A 19,546-nucleotide genomic window follows, 5' to 3' on the forward strand; every position below is an offset into this window, starting at 1 on the left:
ACACACACACACCTCCTTCCTTTACTGTCCTCCTAACCTCCCTCTAACCTTCCATTTATCCACTCCTCCTTTTAACTGTCCATTTCTTAATGACTCAGGACACACAAACACAACCTTGACCACCCCCCCTTCCTCTATTCCATTATCCTGGGGTGCCTTATCGTTCCTCCTCTGGCTTCCCACCAGATTGACCACAGTTGTTGTCACCTTTGCAGCCCCACTGTCTTCACAGTGAAGGCTAATAATGTTTCCTGTCACACCAGGGTAATATTTTTAAGCATAGCAAATGTTTGTTTATCATTTAGCATGTTCGACGGTGGCAATTCCAACAACAAGACCTTAATGGAATAAGCATAGTAAGAATTAGGGATGTATCAGAAACATTATCAAGTATACAATGCATGTTTATTGTCTATCTAAATATCTATACAGTCAAAACAAATTCAAATGGTACCATCATTCAAATTCCTCTTTAACTTTGTTAATTGTGGTTTTGTTCACGATCACCTAATATAAGCTGTATTTTCAGCCCCACGTATCATATGCTCTTCCAACACGCTTTCAAATGATGTTGAATTATTGGCTTCACAAACAACCACTCGTTTCTACAGCAAATGCCAACAATCACAAGATGTGCATGCATCAATTAAAGTTAAATTAAACACCGAATTATTTTGCTACATTACTATAATTCCCAGTGTGATAGACTCAAATGAAACTTGAGAGCACTATGCTGCTTTTCTCAAAGTCTTCCCCTTCAAATGTCTCTTGTTTAGTTATTGCATAGCATTTGATCCTGACCCTCTCCACCTCCTCTTAACAAAGACTTTGGAAGAGTGCCCTTCACTAAGAAGAATGTCTTTTTTTAAGTAATTGAGTTTGATAAGTTCAACGGCATGTTCCCCTCAAAATTGAAAGTGCATTTGAAAAAGTACTTTGACATTATGAATTCACAATAGGTCATCTTATCCCCACCAACCAGGTGGTGTACTGAGTGCTTGAAGTAGAATACAACTCTATGTAGCTTCATCCTACCTTGATTAGCGTTCAAGGCTACTGACCATGAAGGGTTTATAATGACCCTGAATAAGACTTCTAACAATAAATCACTTCAGTACACAATGAAGAATCAATTGCTTCCCCTTGCCTCTACCAACAAATGCCAGCTCCTTCTCTGAGGCTAACGTAGCGTGGTCTTTTTGATACAAGGTCGTGGGATGAGCATGGGGTCAACTGTTGGTTAACCATCCATTCCTCATCTAATTGAACGGAAGGAAGCCAGCGGAGGAGGGAATAAAGCAGCCCGTGTCTGGGGTAATCTGGCAGAGGGACACTAAAGCAAGATTGTCCAGAAGAGGTCAGGTCCTATCCCTGACCCGACCAGATTCCCAAAATGTACTGAATGCTTGGCTCTTCTCTATTCTACCCATTTGTGGCCAACAGCTTCACTGCAAATCCAAAAAAGGATACACAGCCCCCAGAAAAATACAACCAGGCTAACACGTACTGTATGCATACAAACACACATGACAACAGGCAGTGGCAGTAATTGAAAGTGCCTGGAAACAAGTAGTGTTCCCTGGCAGAGCGTGGAGAGAGCATCATTAAGCGTGGGGTCAAGAAAGCTGCCAGTTGGCTGCGTCCACTCTTGTCGCAGCGTTTCCCTCTGTCACTCGATGATGGCTAACCTCAGCTCACGGATCTGTCGGCCAACACATACAGTGTGGCCTATAGGGACGAGCTCGTTGGCTCCACTACGTGCCACTGAACAAGCTCCCACTTGTAGGCCACAGCAATCTACCACGAAGCGCTGTGCCCCGAGCGACACTTTAGAGAGAATCTGTCATTTACACATTTACAGGGCTAATTTTGGGTGTAACACATTCATATTATTAGAATGGGTGGCCCAGTTAGAAATATAATATTTAACCCTGCCATTGCTTAGCTCTGCTTAGTTATCTGCTAGAAATCCCTTGCGCTGACATTAGCGGATTTCCGTTTTTTCATGACGGAATTGGCATCTCAAAATGAAACGTGCAAATGAATGAATAGGTGTTTTAACAGTGGAATGTAGACAGACATGGTCAGGAAACTTTAGGAGGGTGGCTGACAATCAGAGTCTGAGATTTAGATGGGAATTGGCTGTCAGCCGGCTGGCCTTCAACTTGGAGGGGAAAACCTTGGTAGGTGCATTTATAAGTGAAAAATAATGCTTGTATCAGCCCCATTCATCTGATATGATCTCAAATGTAATGGGTTCTTCCTTAGCCAATGCTTCATCAAGGTTTTATGAAAATAGGGCTTTTTCAGTTTTTTTCCCATATTCATGCTAACAAACAAACCAACAAATCGTACTGAAAACATAACCTTTGTCGATGTTAAGAATGTCTCAACTTCTTTTTGTCCTACCCTGTACGGAAACGTCTTCACCTATGAAATGAATCCTCCATCTCTTTTTCCCGTCAGCCTCTGAGCCCAACCTCAAGCTTCGTTCCCGGCTAAAGCAGAAAGTGACAGAGCGCCGCAGCAGCCCGTTGCTCCGAAGGAAAGATGGTCCCATCACTACTGCCAAGAAGCGTTCCCTAGACGTGGCCGGTAAGCATTCTGGTTGCTGGATTCCTTCTGTTGCGAATCTGATCATCCCAGTACTATTGTAGACTAAAAAAGGGTTTTAATATCACCATTATGGCCAATATTAAGACTATCAATGACTGAATTTCAGAATTTGGATCTTTGATGGCTTATTCATTCCAAAAAGTGTCATATAAATGAAGATAAATACTGTCATGATTCATTTCAGGGAAGTTTTGGATATAAGTAGTATAAATACACCCAAAAGGCTATTAAAAATAAGATCAACGAATAACATATTCCTATTTCATCTCAGAAAACTCAGCTTTTTAAAGGCCAGGATGTTAGAAAAATCTAATTTTTGTGCTGTGTGTTCCAGAGTCTGCATGCAACAGTGCACCCGGCTCAGGTCCCAGCTCCCCCAACAACAGCTCCAGTAACATCCCCAATGAGAACGGGGTCACCATCTCCAGCTGCCCAGGAGAGGTAACAAACATCCCTGCCAGAGTGTGCATGTGTGTGTCTTTTGGTGTTTGTGTGAATGGGCCAGACAGTTTGACCAGACGAATCCCGAAGTAAATTGGCTATGTCTGTCTTTTTAATGGAGAACTCGAGCTCTGTGAGTTTGTCTGTGCATGTTTGTGTGTGTACAAACACTCTTATAATGTGCTGTAATGCTGTGTGGTTGTGTGTTTTCAGGTCTCTCTGCTTCAGAGGTTGGCAGCACGGGATGGTTCAGTTAGCCATCTCTCGCTCTACACCTCCCCTTCTCTTCCTAACATCACCTTGGGACTGCCTGCTAGCTCTGTGAGTACATTCAATGCACAAAACAATACTTGCATAGTACAAAATTACGGAAGCTCTGAGAGGCTAGTGAAAAAATGTAGATAATCTATTTGATAATATTAATAGTTTTTGTTTCTGTGTTTGATGTGTTAAAAGCAGACAATTAAAAGTTTAGCAGGTGAATTTATTTCGCAGGATCAATTTCAACAGTTTGATGTATAAAACTTTTATGATGTAGCCCCCTGTGGCCAAAATGGGTTCTACAACAACAAATGCTTCTGACAAAAGAAAATATAGTGTCACCTGCCAGAAGTTATCATAAAATATTATTATTAAAAACGTTAAAATAACTAAAAGTGTTCATTGTATAAAGCACACATTTTTTGTTAGCCTCTTGTGGCCGAAATGAGACCTTCAACAACAAACACTTATGTTCACAAATGTTCATGAGTCTAGAAAATGATGCTAGTTAACCTCCTTTTTCACCGTTAAGTCATAAACTCAAAAGAATACAATTTAGTTCAGATAAACCAAACATATCACCACAATATACTACTTTTCACTCGCGTCTCAAGGCTTCTGTAGAATCACTCACTGCACAAAATAATATTTTGTTTGCGAAACAGCTCGTATCAATTATTTTTGGCATGAAGGTGCCTCACATGTCCGCCTCTCTTTCTCCATCTCACTCCCATTCTGTCTCATTTGACCCTTCTTTGTCTCCGTCCATCTGCCTCTCTGTGTTTGCCTGGTCTTTGCTTCTCCCTCCTTGTGTCTCATTCTCTCTTTCTGTCCTTGTAGGTGGTGTCAGGACACCGAGATGGTGACAGTCGTCTGGCACTGCCTGCGTTACAGCAGAGCATTGGTCTGACCCCTCCATTCCTGCCCACTGCCCACCTGCCCTCCTACTTGGCATCCTCGGCTCTGGACAGGGAGGGGGCCGGAGGGGGCACGGCTGGTCACAACCCCCTCCTCCAACACATGGTGCTGCTGGAGCAGAGCCACAATCCAATGGGTCAGTATCCACTGCAACATTTATATTCTTGACTTCTTCGCTATCAGTGGCTGCTGTCTCGTTTGTATTATTATGATATAATGATATACACTTCTCTGTGTTAACTATTATGAGGGATTTTGAAACTTAATTTGAATAATGAATGTACATAAAATTAATCTTTCTAATATGACAGTATATAACTGTCAGTATAATTTTGCTTGATTAGCTCCTTCTTTTGTTAACAAGGCTGTAAAACTTCAAAAACAGTAACTTGGAACTTCTTAATGTTATCATGTGTTAAAAGATATTCTTAATTAGTTTGTTAGGTTTTTTTGTGTCAGTGTCTGTTTTTGTGCGGTGGTCTTCAGAATGTCTTGTCTAAAATGTAGGTCTTTGTTTCGTGTTATCTTGTGTCTATTGAAAATGTAACTATTGAACTTTAAAAATATATATATTCCTTAAGCAAAATAGATTGTTCTTTATTATATTGTATTATTATGTTAATAGGAGGACATCAAAGAACATGATTTTTTTCACAGATTATCAGTCTCAAGCAACATTCTCAAAATAAGTGACAACTTAAGTACACATTTACATTAAGTTGTTTTTATTCTTCTTACCAACCGTAGCTTTTTAGAAAATGTATTGTTTTCAGAGTGAATAATGGAATCAATTACAGAAATTAGACTCAGATCATTACAAAACAGGTAATAATATTCTCCTGTGTTTACCACAGTGGGTCTTGCTGGCCTCCAGCTAACGTCGCCTTCTGTCTCCAAACTTGCGCGGGGCCACCGCCCCCTCGGGAGGACCCAGTCGGCCCCCCTGCCCCAGCAGCAGTGTGGACAAGCCCAGGCCCTGCAGCAGCTGGTCGTCCAACAGCAACACCAGCAGTTCCTGGAGAAACACAAACAACAGTTCCAACAGCAGCAGCACATCATCAACAAGGTGTGTGTGTGTGTGTGTGTGTGTGTGTGTGTGTGTGTGTGTGTGTGTGTGTGTGTGTGTGTGTGTGTGTGTGTGTGTGTGTGTGTGTGTGTGTGTGTGTGTGTGTGTGTGTGTGTGTGTGTGTGTGTGTGTGTGTGTGTGTGTGTGTGTGTGTGTGTGTGTGTGTGTGTGTGGTGTGTGTGTGTGTGTGTGTGTGTGTGTGTGTGTGTGTGTGTGTGTGTGTGTGTGTGTGTGTGTGTGTGTGTGTGTGTGTGTGTGTGTGTGTGTGTGTGCGCGCGCTTATTGGTTAATCTCTGTGAATCCTGTCTCTGCTACAAGAGCAGGATGAATCAGCGTGCAATCAGCAAGTCTTCTAGCAAGTCTTTCTTGTCCGTGTTCGTCTATCCCTACTTCTCCCTGTCACCCTGGCAACTGTGCTTTAGAGGAAGCCGCCTCCATATACGGTCACGCAGGAAGTTTGCCTCGGTGCATCATGAGTAGAAGTGTGTGTTTGTGCGCACGAGGTGATGAGGGGATTTGCAGCTTTATAAGGTCATTGATGAGATGGTTGTTTGTGTGAGCGTCAATATATATATGTGTGTGTGTGTGTACGCATGCTGTAATTCCTGTAGGATTTAGCCCCATTATCTTGGTGTTGTTGGTGACTACCGCTAATTAAGTTCAGCTTAGGTGTAAAGCAGGTTATTTCACGACACATTAAATTGTGTTAATGCTTTTTTCCAGGCAACCAACTGACTAATGACTTTGCATTGTGGATTAAAAAATAGAAACTGTATTTGATTCACTATACTTTTTCCCCCTACTATATAATCACAATAACATGACATTTTTCATTGTTTTGGTAAAAAACAAAACACCTCTCTGTTTAAACATTTTTTTATTGTGAACATGCCATGCTTCAATGTTCTTGTGCGTGTGTGAAACAGGATTTCTTCGCTAATTCAGTGTCTCCAATTACAGACCACTCAATGTAGGTCCATGTTAATTAAGACATTTGCAGCATGCATTCCAATTGGATAATAACAACTCAATACATGATTGCCTCCTGCCTGCTTCTGAAAGTGTTCTTATATTTAATTAAAATAAAAATCCGGCTCACATGGTGGCTCAGTGGGGGGCCATTTATCCAACAAGTAGGTAGCAGGATTTATCCTGCTGGCCAGCTAATGTTGGCCAGCTTTCCTCTCACTGCTGTGATTTTATCCCAGAATGCCATTAGTTTTTTATTCTGTCTGTTTTTACGGTGGATCAGCCCTTCGATGGATGGAGTTTTACTTATTTTGGTTACATAAATGAATGAAGGTGCGTTCCTCCCTTTGTGTGTGGCAAGCATGACAGCAAAACGTTTTTAGAAAACAGTGAAATAGTTGTTTCTAAAAGGCTAAACGCTAGCAGATTAGGATGAAGCTTTAAAGCTTCAATTATCCGGCACAGCCCTAGCTGTAGGTGTTTAATCAACTTCAGTGACAAGTTAAAGTTGTTGCTGTGGAAAGACTGGATGGTGGTAATTCAGCTAACTGGGGTCACTCTGAGTTCTGCATAGCTTGTAAAGGTCAGTTAGCTGAAATCATCTGCACCATTTTACATTTGTATTACTTTTAATGTCAAGTAAGAAACTCTGAACTCCAAAATGATTTCAGTCACTCACCTGAAATACCAAAGACTTTTACTTTGGGTGTTAGCCAGAGCCATGGTAACAGTTTTTATCTTCCACCAAAATCAACAAGAAAAACGCCTTGACATGTGATTGTCTCTGGGATAAGTTTGGCAGTAAAACCTTTTCAATTAAGTGGTTGCCAACATTAATCCAAACCTTTTGTATTCCTCTATTCCAAACGCAGGAATAGGTGATTAAGCAAGAATAAACTTGAGCGAGAAGACGGTTGTGTAATATTGGCTCAAAGGCGCATCGTCACCAATTCAAATAATTGCAGTTATTTATGGGTGCAACAATGGTAAAATCACCAACAGCTACAAAACAGGATCCGACAGTTACCAAAATGCAGCCATCTCGAGAATTTTTTTTTTTTTCCCACAGTAGCAAATATTCACCTCTCCGATATTCGGTCGCTCTGGCTTAATTATTCAGTTAGTTGTGTTTTTATAATGTTGAATAGTTCCATATCCATTGGACGTTTATACCAAACAGTCCCATTCTTACAAAATGTGATGTGAACTAAAAAGGCATGTTGACACTGAGGGTGAAAAGAGGTGCTGCAGCACAGGCAGTATGAGAACAATAAAGATCTTTTTGAACATTAAAGCATGTAAACATGTCACAGCAGAGACACTACATACTAATATGAACCTGCAAGTGAGCATAATAAGGGCCCCTTTAAGAAAAGTAAAAAATAATGCATCTCTCTGCCCCTTCATTTTGATCCGGCCGACAACTTAATGGGATCTCTCTTGACCTATTCTACACCCTTACATCCATTTTGAGTAAAATTGCACCAGTAGTTTTCGCCTCATACTGCTGAATAATCAAAAAAACGAACAAACCCAAAACATAACTTCCTTGATGGAAGTCCCAAGTTGGCCATGTTTCGTCTCTTAACTGCCTCTCAAACATCATATCATGATGGAAAAAGTAGAATCACCCCCAAGAAATACTTCTTATTGCATAATCAGGTTTGGAAAAACAATAACTTTCTATTTAACACGTGGAAGTACGGCACTCCAGGCAGCAGCATGTCTCAGCAGAATGGATTTAATACCAGTTTATATTACAGAGATAAGGACCATCATGGCTGCCATTAATATAAGCTCACATTCACAAACTATCCAGTGGATATCCTCCACATGAATCATCCTTTTCCTTTTTTTAGTCAAGTCAGCAATGGGGCCCTCCCTGAGAAAATGCTGGCTTTAATGGTCCGACGTGTTGGCAGCAAAGAAAGGATTTTGTAACAACTCCAACTAGAGCCTGCTGCTGCTTACCAAAGATCACCTGCGATTTAAACTCAATTGCATAACACTGTTGTGGAAGTGTGTGAGAAACAAAAGCCAGAAAGAAAGTGACAAGAGTCAACTCGTGTCAAGTTTTATCTGCACCTTTCAATTGATTCAACAGCAGTGTCTGTCCCCCCCCCCCCCTCCTTATGGTTCATATCCCAGCAACTATTTCCACTGTTTAGAAAAAGAAAAGGTTGGAGGGAGAGAAAAGGGAGCAAAACAAGAGAGTGAGAGTCAGTGGAGGAGTGTTTTGAGTTTGTTTGGAGAAGAGGGACCGGGATGAGGCAAGAGCCCTCTCTCTGACGTCAATGGACTGTTCCCTGGGCAATATGCCAGCCGTGTGTGTGTCTCTGTGTGTGTGTGTGTGTGTGTGTGTGTGTGTGTTCCAAGCACAAACAGTGGGCCACTCCAATCATGACCTACACATCAAGGTTGAGGTTCTTTGACGACAGGGATTGGGACAGCTGCCACAACAAAAATGATCCAGTCCGCAATTCTTCCTCTTTTTCTTTTGACTTCTGCTCACTTTTCTGCAGGCCGAGGCATGGTTCCTACCTGGATATGTATTTCTAATATAGTCACGGAGATCTTTAAATAAATATCAGCGCTCAGAGTACAGGTCTGGTTTATCTCCATTAGTTCGCTTTTGTTTGGTTAACCTTTAGTTCTTTTGCATCGATGTTTTGTTCTCTCAGCTATTTTTGGAATGAAAAACATCTTCAGTGGAGCCGCTGTCCCGATGTTCTCTCGGTTAGGGTTAGCTTATTGTTTCTGCATTAAAACACATCAGGAAGAGGCAGAAAACCCAGTGGACTTATTTAAAGCCTCCACCTTAATATCGTTACATAAAATGAATGTACAAATGATAATTGGATTGTAAAAGTGAAGGCAAACTAATAGCACAACAGATAATAAAAACAACAATAAAACAACTAAATGTTAAAAACAATCTATTTCTGATTTCTCCTTTAAAACAGTGGGGCTTGAAGGTTTTATTGCAACGCTGTTGTATTTGACTGCATTAGTTCTAGATGTACTAAAGAAACTGGAACGTGTGTTTTTATTTTTAATTGTATTTTTAACTTCTAAAAAATAGATGCGAGTTGAAGCAGACAACGTTCTTGTTGCTCTGCGTTGTTAATGAGTGAGACACCAGAGTTGAGGATCTGTGGGGTTTATTCTCCCAAAAATATCATTTACAATTTAGGCATTTAGCAGACGCCTTATTCCAAAGCGACTTACAATGACCAATTACAGGGACATTCTCCCTGGAGTAAGTGAGGGCCTTACTCAAGGGCACACTAGTACTAGGTGTTCCAGGCGGGATTTGAACTCACAACCTTCCGATCATCACCTCACTATCCATTAGACCACAACAACAAATGTTTTATCTATTTGTGGCGGACGATATTTAGTTGTGGCGCAATGTATGGGAAACACTGATATGAGTGGTGAGCGCAACAGTAAATACCTACGTTTATGTCTTGCATTCCACTTAAAGAAGACATGTTATGGAAACAAAATATTCAAAAACCTCAAATCCAACCCGTGCAGGCTAAATAAATAGTTTTGCCTGATTGGACTTTAAGCGTGCATGTCCCAGTGGAAATCCGACCTCTGTAAAACCTCTTAACTGAACTCCTCCTCCCGTCCTCCAGATCATGTCTAAGCCCGGGGACCAGGTGTCGGCGGTGGGCTCCAGCGCCTCGGGGCCCGGCCGGCAGCACCAGAGCCACCCGGAGGAGACGGAGGAGGAGCTGAGGGAGCACCAGGGCCTCTCCCTGGCGCCCTCCTCTCCTATGTCCGCGCAGGAGACGGGGCCCCTTCGAGGGATGGTCATCAAGCAGGAGCCGCAGGACCCCCAAGAGCACGAGGAGAGAGAGAAGAGGGAGAGACTAAGAGACCAAGAGCAGGACTTCATGTTCCGACAGGTAAGGAGAGGAAGACTATAAGAGAGACACAGCGCTATGAAGAGATGAAAGGAAGCAGGACATTAAATGAGATTAGATTAGAAATACTTTATTGATTCTAAATTAGGAAATGGTTTTATCACAGCAGGATGGTAGCATAGCATTGCACAGGAGTCAACATATATTATATATATATTAACAGCAGAACAATACACAGTATATCTATAGGGTATCTAAAGAATGCATGAGATAATATATACAGAATAAATTAGAATATTTTATAATGGACCAATCTATAATTAAGAATAGTAGAAAACGAGGATACTCTTTACTTTAAAAAGTCTGCGAAGTAGTCGTAGTTTTCTTAAATTAAATTGAAATTAATAATATTTAAATGCTGTGAGGCAGTGTCAACAATGAAATGGAGACTAAAAATAAAAGAATAAACGGATCTGCTATGACATGGCATCAAACCCCATCTGAGTAACATTATCTGAGTCAGGAATAATATGCATGATTTCATTGATTAAAGTACGAATGTTTTGCTTCCACTAAGAACAAATAGTCTGTTGAGGAACAAAGCTATGCGACAGCCATGTAACTGCAAATAACCGCAGCACTGTTTTCTTCTTCATAACTGACAAAGTCAGTCCACATTTTATTTCCCATTCACCACTGTTTAAACAACGCCAGAGCCCATTCCGTGTTCCCTTTAGAGTTGACTTCCTGTCTGTCGTCTTCTGTCCATGTCTCTGTTGTCCAGCTCTGTCTTTAACCTCCTCCCTTCTCTTGTGCTGTTTTTTCTTTTCTTTTCTGGGGACAGTTTAGCCATCATAAATGCACAAGTGTGTGCCTTTCCCAAATATAGAAATGAATATTTAAAACGCATTCCATGGTGTTGTCTGACGTTGAATTGACTTCTTTCTGCAGATTGATTTGACTGCAATCCACCGTGTAAAACATATTCATTCAGGTTCTAAGTTACTATAACTAGATATAATGGGGGAATCTTTTCTCTGGTTGTCTAAATGTGGTGATTATTTTGTAAGCAAAATCTGACAGCAGTGACAGATGGAGCGAGTACTATCTGAAACACTACACTTGCTTTCGATCCGCCTTTCTCCCCGACTGTCAATCCAGCCCGCTCTCCGGCATATTTGATTTTTTAGTAAAAAGAGTACTTAAACATGGTGTACTACTGGAGTATTCTTTTATGAATGGCTTAGGGCTCGTGTTCCTCCTCCACGCTACTCCCTTTAGCACCACTCCACATAGACAATCACTTTCTCTTGTTTTCAGAATTCAGATTTTCACCCACACAAAAACCCTACTTGTACATCTATCTCTGTACTGCACACAATCTGTGGGGACACACACACACACACACACACACACACACACACACACACACACACACACACACACACACACACACACACACACACACACACACACACCATGAGGAGGACACCATGTCCTCATTTGTCTCGCCCATCCCTACTGTCCGCTCAGCCAAATTCAATCAGGCACTCCTCTCACTGTCGCCATGGCGCCCAGTGTAAGCAGACACGCCCATCAGGGTTTAACAGAGAGGATTGCTCGGCGAGACTCTTTTGAGTGGAAAGATCAGATATTTAACTCGATGGGAAGAGCTTTTAAGCACTTATTATAAATACTGTCAAATCATTCATAAATAAAAGTACATGTGTTTTTCAATTTGAAGGCAGTTGGATGCAATTAGATCATTGTTTGTTCTAGGCTGCTCCCTTTTTATAATCATATACATAGAATAATTATTATGTGAAGTCAACTAAAGAAAATAAATAACATTGTTGTTATTAAGTCTAGTCCTTTTTATGTAGTTGTATGTATTGACTTATATGGGCTTTTTTCCAAATACAAATCTTTACTGTATGTAAAAATGTACATATGGTATGAATAAAACAAAAAAATGTTTGCCTTGAATCTAAGAGCAAATGTTTTTTGGAAGAAAAAAGAAAGAACAAATAATTAAACTATATATTAAACCAAATAATAACCAAATGTTCAAAAGATAAGAATTGTAAGACCTATCATTTTAAATATTCAACATTACTGTACAGAACAGAAAAACACCAACATGTGACTGTGTATAACTACTCATCCTATGTGTATATTCTATTACAGCAGCTTGATATTTGCGACAATCTAGTGCCATCTCCTGGCAGGAGACAGACATTGCAGTGCAGCAGTCACAGTGAACATGTGAGTGACTGTGTGTGTCTGTGTGTGTTTGTGTGGGCCAGCAACAGGCTCTGCTGTTAGAGCAGCAGCGGATCCACCAGCTGAGGGACTACCAGGCCTCCATGGAGAAAGCGGGATTATCGGTCAGCTTCGCCGGACACCGCCCGCTCTCCAGGGCGCAGTCGTCCCCCGCCTCCGCCTCCTTCCCCATGGTGGTGCAGGAGCCCCCCGCCAAGCCTCGGTTCACTACAGGTCTGTTGAAAAATACAAATGATGAGGGTCTTACACCTACACACTGCGGTTTGAGTTAGGTTTTTTTTCCTCTTACTCGGTTCCAATCCATTTGAGGAGTAAGCTTTAACTTTTTTAACACTAGATTTATTTACATTTATTTAAAAAGAAATGTTGACCTAGTTTGTCCATAAATGTTAATTCAAAGTCTTGTTTTTACACACATTATAAGATTAACAATGAAAACACTGACAAAATGCGTAATCATGTGCCTTGAATCCCAAACGCAATATATTTTACAATTTTAAAATATTATAGAATAAATAATAAAAACGACTTGACATTTATCCCAAAAAATGCAACTACTAACACATTTTGAGTTAAATTAAAGCTCTTCGCAACACCGTGATACAGTATATAAAGGACACAAGGATATGTCCTTATTATTTTTGTATGTAAAATAGGATGGAAATTGCAGCCTTCATTGTTTTAGTGACATTAACTAGGAAAAGTCCTTACACATTAGTGTTCATTTAGTCCACATGATTTGTATCTTACATTTGTCAGCTGTTCTTTTTATTTAGTATGAATCCTGTCTTGAATGTACTTTTTTTGTCTTTAAATTCAACTGCTCCGTCTATCTAGTCCAAACTTATTTCATGTCAAGAAGATCTTATCTGATGAAACACACAGGTTGATGAATGCACTACTTCTCTTTTCGTCATTCATACTGCATGCTGATAGTGTTCATTGACATCAGTGCAGTTTCACCATCTTCTTATCTAGTAAACAAAGCTTCTTGACGCACATTTTCATAATGGTTTTCATTAAGGGACACTGACTCACTCAGAGATCTATCATAAAGCAGAGCGGCAAACAACCATGTAGGAACACTCTAATCCTGCTGATTGCAGGTTAGAGAAAGCCTTTCCTGGAACCACACAGCATGAGGAGCAAACATACACTCACTGTGTGTGTGCAAGGCTGTTACTATGTATTCTGACAATATATACCATAACAAGTGTCATTTACTGTACAGAATCATCTAAACATTAGCTTTTTTTTAAGCTGAAGCAGGTGCAATAGACCATAAGACTTTGATTATAGGAATCTTGTTGCGTTGAAGATATACAATTACTCTGTGTGTGTTTTCCAGGTCTGGTGTACGACTCTTTGATGCAGAAGCACCAGTGTATGTGCGGGAACACCACCAGCCACCCAGAGCACGCCGGCCGCATCCAGAGCATCTGGTCCCGCCTGCAGGAGACAGGCCTCAGGGCGCACTGCGAGGTGAGGCCCCAGGGTGCAGCATGAGGAGACAGAGTTGAACAGATATAATGTTTGTCAAACTCTAGATCAAACTGAACAGATTTGAATTGTCCTCTGCTGGAGTAACGGAGAGTCAAATAAGTAATAAGACTTCCTCCATCGCAGACGGAAATCTGTATCTGTTTGGACTGCACCTTGCAAATAAAATGAATTAAAAAAAGACACACTTCTGCACGTAGCACTTGTGTCTTCATGGTTTACTGTAAGTTGCTTTTTAAAAGCTTCATCTTGACACCAATCTAATGTAAATCATCTCGCCCTCCTGTATCCAGTATGCTCTTCATGTCTCCATCTTCCTGTGAAATCCTGGAAAATATGTATGTTAGATTCACAGTATGATATCAGTGAAGAGATTTAAACAAACGGATGTTACCAACGTTTTAAGGTGGAATATTATCCTTTTCGGTCCTTGAATGTTATTTTTTAGAGGCCACAACTAAAAATTAAAATAGGAGAAGCACTTTAAAGGTGGGGTAGGTAATTTTGGAGAAACCAGCTCGAGCAGTGGCAAGCCGTCAGGGCCCTCTAGGCCCTCTGTGAGGGCCTAAGATATTCTAAAAAATAATATTTAAAAACATTTAAAAAATATATATATTTTTTAAATATATATTTTTTTAATATTATTTTTGTTATATTTTTCATTAGTTTTACCGAAAAAAAACTTGATTTAATTGTATTTAAAATAACATTTCCAAAGAAATAAATCCTTAGAATCTGCCTGTTCAGTCTCTGTTTGAATGTGAAGGGTTACATGAAAGAAGCTCGTCTGGCCCTCTCTGCGATTCACAGAGGGCCAGCTATAGTAACTGAACGAGAGAGTAATGTCAAATGACAGTACAATTGACCAATCATATCTTCCCTCTAAATGGGTGGGTTTTATTATCGCGGACTTTATGACAAGTTCCGCCCGCTGTGAAACTTTTCTTGTTTCCATAGCAACAACAACTTCCTGTCAACAGCGTGAACTCGCCTTCAAAATAAAAGCATGCCAAATTACACTTAAGACATACAACTGCAACGAAAGTAACAAACACAATGCAATATCATTTTCAATGTCAAAGAACACAAATTGGGTTCACAGGTGTTGTTTTGTGTGGTAGAGGGTCGCTGTCATTGATGCGTTTTGCACCCTGGGCCGTTGTTTTGATATTCCGCTGAAGTATACGCTGTGACGTAATAACTCTTTTTTTTTCTTTTTTTCGAGGGAATTGGTGGGGGTCAGAGGGCCTAGGTATAAAGCTCACGGCTCGCCACTGAGCTCGAGTGAGCTAGAATTTGAAAATACACAACCGGAGAAAATCTGCCACTTCCTTATAGAGCCCCTCCTCCAACACACACGAACGCGCACATGACCAATGAGGGCACGAGATAAGTTTGTGCCCCGATGGAAGGCTGACAGGCAGGTAGGCCATCCAGTTATTTTAGCCGGGCCGGCTAAAATGATTGGTCGTGCTTTTTACAGTACCACGGCTTCCACAGATGACATTTTTTAATGGATTTTTTGTCAAAGCACTTAAGATATTCATTGCTATCGGGATGTTAAGAGCATTCCATGGAATATAACACAAAGTGTATCTCGAGCCGGTTTCTCAAACGTACCTACCCCACCTTTAATGGTTTTATACCGATGCTACATTAAATTAAAGCTACATGTTTCTCACTACTTAATCTCCTGTACGTACACCTGTTGTGTTCTGTTTCTTTATCCTTGTTGTAAAAAAATCTCTTCAAGAGTTAGTCTTTAACATATTGCCAGAATAAAACTCTGAGTGCAGATGGTTAAAATGTCCAGATGGGGGCAGTGTGTAGCTATCTTCGCTTGACTCTTCACTTTACAAAAGAACATTACACATTTTTAGTTATGGCTTGAAAATTAACCAGTTTCCCTTCCTACTGTTATTCATAAATACATTTATACGTGCAGACACCATTGAACCTACCTATCTGCACTACTTCTTCATACATGTACAGCACTTTGGCTCGACCAAAAATCGCTTTTAAAATGTGCTTTATAAATAAAACCTGATTTGATTTCATAAATGCGGAGCATGGACCCTGAACTAATAACATTGTGTCTCTTTCCTTTCCGTTTTCTTTGCCGACTATGTCAGATTGGATGGTTTCACTTTACTCATCACTTTGTTTATTTATTACATTTTTGTTAACTTTATTTTTCCTTTTCGGAAACAACATAGCAGCTTTGAAATACGTACAGTATCAAAACAAAACACAGTAGTGTGTATGTTGTCAATTTCAGTTGAATCAATACTGATTGTGATTCTCTTTGTCTGATCTTTCTCTACCTGTGTCCTCTCCAGTGTATCCGCGGCAGGAAGGCCTCACTGGAGGAGTTACAGACGGTCCACTCCGAAGCACACGTCCTGCTGTACGGAACCAACCCACTGCGGCAGAAACTGGACTGTAAGACTTACTAGAACACATATATACACACACACACAATATCCCAAAAAAGCTTATTACAATTTTGAGCTGAAGTAGCAGCTGCAATATAGATTTCTAGGCAATCTGACTGCAAATCATGCTGTCAACCACCTGCTTAATCTAAAGTATTCTGCTTAAATGTGAAGCTTTAATGCTGAAACACACTGCTCAAAGCAGACAACACACTGTACATATCAATATTAAGTCATGTGTGTCCATTTAAGAAGACTTAATCCTACTCTAAATCGTTAATTTGAATGCTTTGAAGCTGCAGCGTCTGCAAAAGGAGTCTGCTTTAATGCTTAAACCGTGTCATAACAAATGGTCCGATCTAATAAAGTCCTGGAGGTGTTACGATAAGGCGAGGAACTGTTGAAGCTTGTTAACTGGAAGTCGCGCAGGCTGCTTTGTCACTTATGTCTGGCCTTTAGTGGCTCGAAGTGCAGGTGTAGCCGAGGCAGTCTCTTTATACGTGTGGGTTTGAGCAGAAGGGGCAAACCCCAGTGGTCATCTTAGCTTTCATTCCAGCGCAGACATACATTCCCCTCATTATTACTGCTTACACAGGAGAAATACCAGATAATCCTGCACCAGGTTCAGCAGCAAACAGGTGCGTTTGCACACGCACCAAAAATAAAAAATGGAGACCAAGTAGAAAGTAGAAAAGCAAACTGTTAGAACATACTAACGTATTTTTGAATAAGCGGGTGGCTTCCTGAGACCATAGAGCTTCAGAGGTCTGTTGTTTCACTCATGAAACTTAACACTTGTCCAGTTGTCAACACTGAATTGGGATTAGTTTAATGTTTTGAAAATAAGAGCAGGTACATTTTTACATTGATACATTTCTTCAAAAAACCTTGTACCAAGAATGCAGTTAAATTAAATAAAATAATGCTTTTTTATTGGTTTGTATGCTGCTTTTGCACTTTTGTCTAATCCATTTAAGGATTATGTCCGACTACGTTTACCTGCAGTTTTCATTTCTGCAGTTTTTTTTAATGAAGTCTACACTTCAGATGGACATTTGTATTGGTTTTAGTTTCTTTATTGGTGTCCTTAATGGTTTCTATTATAGTCGGGGAACAGTCCTTACACCAGGTGTTGAAAGTAACTAAATACATTTACTCAAGTATTGTACTCAAGTACTTTTTTGTACTTTATTCCACTTTATACTTTTTACTACACTACACTTTACTACACTATACCACTATATTTACTCAACACACATTTACTAGTTACTTTGTGCATATGCAAATATGCTGATATGGTATAATGCAGTCCACATTGACAAACTAGTCAATGTATAAGTATAAAAATGTTCTTTCACTTTTGATACTTGAAATACATTTCGATGCTAATAATTTTGTGTTTTTACTTACTTACTGTTATAAAGGATCCGAATACTTTTTCCAACACTGCTTACACCTTGTGTATTTTACTTACTTTTTCTGACTTTTTTCTTTTAATTTTGTCAATTTTTTTTATCATAAATGTGTCAGCTGTTAATTCAATCTTAATCTTTTGTCAAAGTTATTGCTATACTGATCCAGTTGTCTGATCCAGTTGTCTGGATTGGCATTAGGTTAATGTTTGATATTCCATGCAGTTATTTTTTTGGTCTAAAAACCTATAAACCAAGTAAAAAATTCCAAACAGACATAACAACTAAGGTTTTTGTCATCTAGAGAAAATTGTAATCTCTAGACCAAAACAAGTTCACTCATTTCCATTGTTTAACTTTACAGCAACAGATCTCCAGATTCCTCCTGAGAGGATTTCATTATGAGGCCAATGACATACTGTTTTCCCCCTTCACTTCGCCCAATTAAAGCAAGCCCCTGTATACTCTTGTTGTTAGATTAGGTCAGAAAGTCAAATGCTCAGAATCAGAGGTCATGTGCGTATTTGTGCCCATGAGTCCAGAAAGTTACCTCTTCACCTGGTGACCTTTCGCTCTTTATTTCTAATTCTCATTTTCTGTCTTCCTGCCTCAGGTTCAGTGAGCCCCATGTTTGTGAGGTTACCATGCGGAGGAGTAGGGGTAAGTTTCTTGCTTCATAAAGTCATGCTTGAGTCATTTTACAAATATTCACTGTGTAATTAAGTATTGGTAATTTGTGTGCCTGATATAACTTGGAAGTTGCCAACGTTAGTCACGCTTATCCAGTGGAAAATTGCTGTAACAGACTATTTTAACAGCTTTTCTTTTTACAACATTGTGCTAATCTAATCAATACCCAACTGGCATCTGACTTTGTAATGAAACTACTTTCAGCTTCATGAAAAAGTAGTATAACAACTGCGCGCAATCTCTCTCTGCCCCCTGCCTAAATAATAGTCCCATTTGTTCTTGTTCCGCCAAACACACACACACACACACACACACACACACACACACACACACACACACACACACACACACACACACACACACACACACACACACACACAATCTGCAAACACACACACACAACGCCCTTCAAGGACCAGAGGCAACAAAAGCTGTAGCTTGGCTTTCCGCCGTGTTTGTAATTATAACCAGATGTTTTCACCATACGAGCTGTGTGTGTTAGTGTGTGTGTGTGCGTTGGTACGGTTGGGGGGTATGTTTTTGTTTGTGTGCAGAGCAGTTTGTTTGGGGATGTTAGTGTGCTAAGGCAATGATGTAGATGGTTGGAAGTGCTTTCTTTTCCAAATGGATATGCTGGAACAGTCTAGCACCTGCATGCGTGTGTTACTGTTGACTTTTTATCCATATTGTTGAGGATTTCCAATGATTAGCCCAATACACACATACCTACAGTACATAGGCCTTTAAATTAAATCAATTACATTTTATTTCTAAAGCTCAATATCACACATTACACCTTTTAAATAATGCTAGGTGAAAGACACAACATGTATTTTTGGGACATACGTTGAATTCCCCCTGACAGTAAGCCTACAGGAGCAAAACTAGGGGCTGGTTCAAGGTAAGCCTGAGCCAGCCCTAAATGTAAGCTTTAACACAAAATTAAGACTTGAAGGGGCCCTATGCATATGGGGTTTTTTCCTTTCCTGTAGTGTGTTATATTGGTTTTTGAGCATGTAAATGATCTGCAAAGGCTAAAATCCCTGTGATCCCTCCAGATGGAGTTTCTCTCAAACAACC

The 19,546-nt window shown here is 40.2% G+C and overlaps 1 protein-coding gene across 4 annotated transcripts in view; it reads left to right on the forward strand.

The window, feature by feature from the left end:
* LOC117485939 (histone deacetylase 4-like) overlaps window positions 1-19,546 on the forward strand; it is a 164,002-nt gene that overhangs the window by 110,704 nt on the left and 33,752 nt on the right. For all 4 annotated transcript variants that reach the window (XM_034134645.1, XM_034134647.1, XM_034134646.1 and 1 more), the window contains 10 exons: window positions 2,467-2,595; window positions 2,951-3,057; window positions 3,271-3,378; window positions 4,159-4,372; window positions 5,091-5,302; window positions 9,916-10,188; window positions 12,453-12,642; window positions 13,778-13,911; window positions 16,269-16,371; window positions 18,390-18,436. In XM_034134645.1, the coding sequence (XP_033990536.1) occupies window positions 2,467-2,595; window positions 2,951-3,057; window positions 3,271-3,378; window positions 4,159-4,372; window positions 5,091-5,302; window positions 9,916-10,188; window positions 12,453-12,642; window positions 13,778-13,911; window positions 16,269-16,371; window positions 18,390-18,436 (1,517 nt within the window). The remainder of the gene's footprint in view (window positions 1-2,466; window positions 2,596-2,950; window positions 3,058-3,270; window positions 3,379-4,158; window positions 4,373-5,090; window positions 5,303-9,915; window positions 10,189-12,452; window positions 12,643-13,777; window positions 13,912-16,268; window positions 16,372-18,389; window positions 18,437-19,546) is intronic.

The sequence above is a fragment of the Trematomus bernacchii genome, unplaced genomic scaffold (assembly GCF_902827165.1).
Source record: "Trematomus bernacchii unplaced genomic scaffold, fTreBer1.1, whole genome shotgun sequence".
NCBI lineage: Eukaryota > Metazoa > Chordata > Actinopteri > Perciformes > Nototheniidae > Trematomus > Trematomus bernacchii.